The sequence below is a fragment of the Galeopterus variegatus genome, unplaced genomic scaffold (genome assembly GCF_000696425.1).
Source record: "Galeopterus variegatus unplaced genomic scaffold, G_variegatus-3.0.2 Scaffold909, whole genome shotgun sequence".
Taxonomy (NCBI): Eukaryota; Metazoa; Chordata; class Mammalia; order Dermoptera; family Cynocephalidae; genus Galeopterus; species Galeopterus variegatus.
Genome location: NW_007727020.1, coordinates 583,883 through 586,694, shown reverse-complemented (window position 1 = coordinate 586,694; position 2,812 = coordinate 583,883). Strand labels below are relative to the sequence as shown.

Sequence of the window (2,812 nt, the reverse complement as noted above, 5' to 3'; positions counted from 1 at the left end):
GCGTTGCCCCCGCGCCTCGCTCAGCCAGTGAGCAGGAACCGGTCTGTATGTGGGATCCGAACCCTCGGGCGGGAGCGCCGCCGTGCTTCCCAAGCGGCGCACTATCCAGTGCGCCACCGGGCCGGCCCATGTCCTCAGGATTTTAGAAAATCAACTGTATAAGTACAGGATGGAGGATAACTAGAATATTTTTGAGAATGACATCTAAGATTAATTGTGTTGTGTGGCAGCCCAAAGAGCTGATGCCATTTTAATTTAATACAAATGTAAAATAAAAACCAAGAAGTTAACAGTCCCACTGTGCTTTGAGCTGGTCAGATTACATTGGAAACAATGAATTCAGTTCTAGAGCAGACAGTTAAGAAGGAATTATTAAAATGGAGTGTGCTTAAAGGGAGAGGGCAGCTGGAACCCACGGCATATGGGAAATGGCTGAAAGAACTGGAGCTGTTTAGGCTGGAGAAAATGAGACTCCGTATATAACCTTCCTATATACGGAGGACTAGACTTACTCAATGATGGTCCAGAAGGCAGAATTTTGGCTAAAGAGAAATGGATTCATCTCAATGTAGAGCAAAACTTCTTAACAACTGGAGCTATTTAAAAATGAATTGGGGTTGGGCCGGCCCGGTGGCGCACTGGATAGTGCGCCGCTTGGGAAGCACGGCGGCGCTCCCGCCCGAGGGTTCGGATCCCACATACAGACCGGTTCCTGCTCACTGGCTGAGCGAGGCGCGGGGGCAACGCCGAGGGTTGCGATCCCGTTGCCGGTCCCGGTCCGGTGCGGGGGCGACACTGAGGGTTGCGATCCATTGCCGGACACGGAAAAAGACAAAAAAATAAATAAATAAATAAAAATAAAAATGAATTGGGGGCCAGCCCCGTGGCGCACTCAGCTGAGTGCTGCGCTGGGAGCGCAGCGGCGCTCCCACCGCAGGTTCGGATCCTATATTAGGGATGGCCGGTGCGCTCACTGGCTGAGCGTGGTGCGGGCAACACCAAGCCCAGGGTTGCAATCCCCTTACCGGTCACAAAAAAAAAATGAATTGGGCTTCTCTGTGAGGTAATAAATTCCTCATCTCTGGAAATATGCTGGCACGAGTTAGAAAGCACAGGGCTGAGCCATCATAAAGATGACTCTTCCTTTACAGTTTGTAAGATGTTGGATTTGATGACTGCTAAAGGCCTTTCAAAGAGGAATTTTATGCCATGAGAATTTCACTCAAATTAGTCACTCAAGCATAATGTCGGGGAAGTTTTTATATAGCATTAATGATACTATAAATAACATCATTAATTACTGATGTCTTCAAAATTTAAAAATCCACTTAGATACAACAGAATGATTTTGGGTTATTAATGAGACTGAGTAGGTATATATAATAAATATGCACTATTACCTTGACAGGATATGAAAAAAGCTTAACGAAACCAAAATCATCTCCAGTGGCTAAGAGGGAACAGTCTTTGGTAAGACTGGCGGCATTTACATCAGTCACGTCACTGTGTGCTGGCCAGATTCCCTCACAGGTGGGCCCCAGGACACAGGTCCATGTGTCCCACTCTATCTTCTCAATCTGAAAAAGAAGGAAAAAATTATATTTTGGTACAACCTAGTTTCAGTTTTTTGGTCTTTTTGGGGGGAAGGGGGCAGTTATTTAAAAGAAACGGTTTGCGGCTGAGTAGTTCTAAGTGATGACTTTGCCAATAGCAGGCATTTGTGTTGTGTGGTTGTATCTGCATTGCCTTAATAAACCAACACTGTAGACAAATATCCAGATATTTTTCTCTAGATAAAATGAACATTTTGGAATTGTGGAAATCTGACAATAATTAAGTTTTTTAGTTCTTAGCTGGACATTTACCACTGAATAAGCCATAAGGTAGATCAGGGTTTCTCAACCTCAGCAATGACATCTTAGGATGGATAATCCTTTGTTGTCAGGGACTGTCCTGTGCATGGTAGGATGTTTAGCAGCATCCCTGGTCTTCACCCACTGGATGCCAGTAGCACTCCTTTGTCCCCAGACATTGCCAAAAGCCTCTGGGGAACAAACCTCCTCCGACTGGGAATCACTGAACCAGACTGAGCAATGGGGATGTTCATTTAGCAAACGTTACAAGACATTTTTTTAAAGGACTGCTTCCTTGGAGGAAAAAGTAATAAGATGCTGCAGCTAGCTTAATATCTTTTGTGCTCTAGAGAGACTATCTTAAAAATTTGAAGAGCTGTTCATATTGTATTGAATACATATTTTATCCTTTAAAACTATTTTTGTCTGAAATTCATGGCAGATTTACAATTTGCATAGGTTAAATCCTGATAAAATTGAAGCTTTTCTTTTTTCAAAAAAACGACAGCAATAAACTATAACACCACCACTATGTATTACGCTTTTCCTGGAGGATTTTATTTACTTTCATTCAAGATCTGCTAGTACATCTTAGCATTCCAGTTTCTTTAGCTAAGCACTTTAAAACACTGTTTTAAAAGAGTATTAAAAGAACTATCAGAGCACTGTAGCTAAAATTAAAGCCCAGATCTCTCCCTTTGGATTTGAAAACTGCTTTGCATGTTGCTAATGCACCTTGCCTCCAGTTCTGTTGTTTCCTGCTTGCTGTTACTGCTTAGAAGAGAAATTACAAGATAAAGATGTAGCCGGTGTTGTAGTCTCACATGGTAAGGTGCTATACATTTTTTTAGTCACTCAAATTTCTCCCCTTTTAATGTTCTGTTTTTCTTTTCTTTTTTTTTTCCTTTTTGTCTTTTTTCGTGTCCGGCAACGGATTGCAACCCTCAGTGTCGCGCCCG

The 2,812-nt window shown here is 42.9% G+C and overlaps 1 protein-coding gene across 1 annotated transcript in view; it reads right to left on the bottom strand.

Annotated features, from left to right (window-relative positions):
* Nucleotides 1-1,400: 1,400 nt before the first annotated feature.
* LOC103590996 (echinoderm microtubule-associated protein-like 6) overlaps nucleotides 1,401-2,812 on the bottom strand; it is a gene marked incomplete at its 3' end in the record, with an annotated part of 206,778 nt that continues 205,366 nt past the window's right edge. The window contains exon 25 of the mRNA XM_008573359.1: nucleotides 1,401-1,577. Coding sequence (XP_008571581.1) covers nucleotides 1,401-1,577 — 177 coding nt within the window. The remainder of the gene's footprint in view (nucleotides 1,578-2,812) is intronic.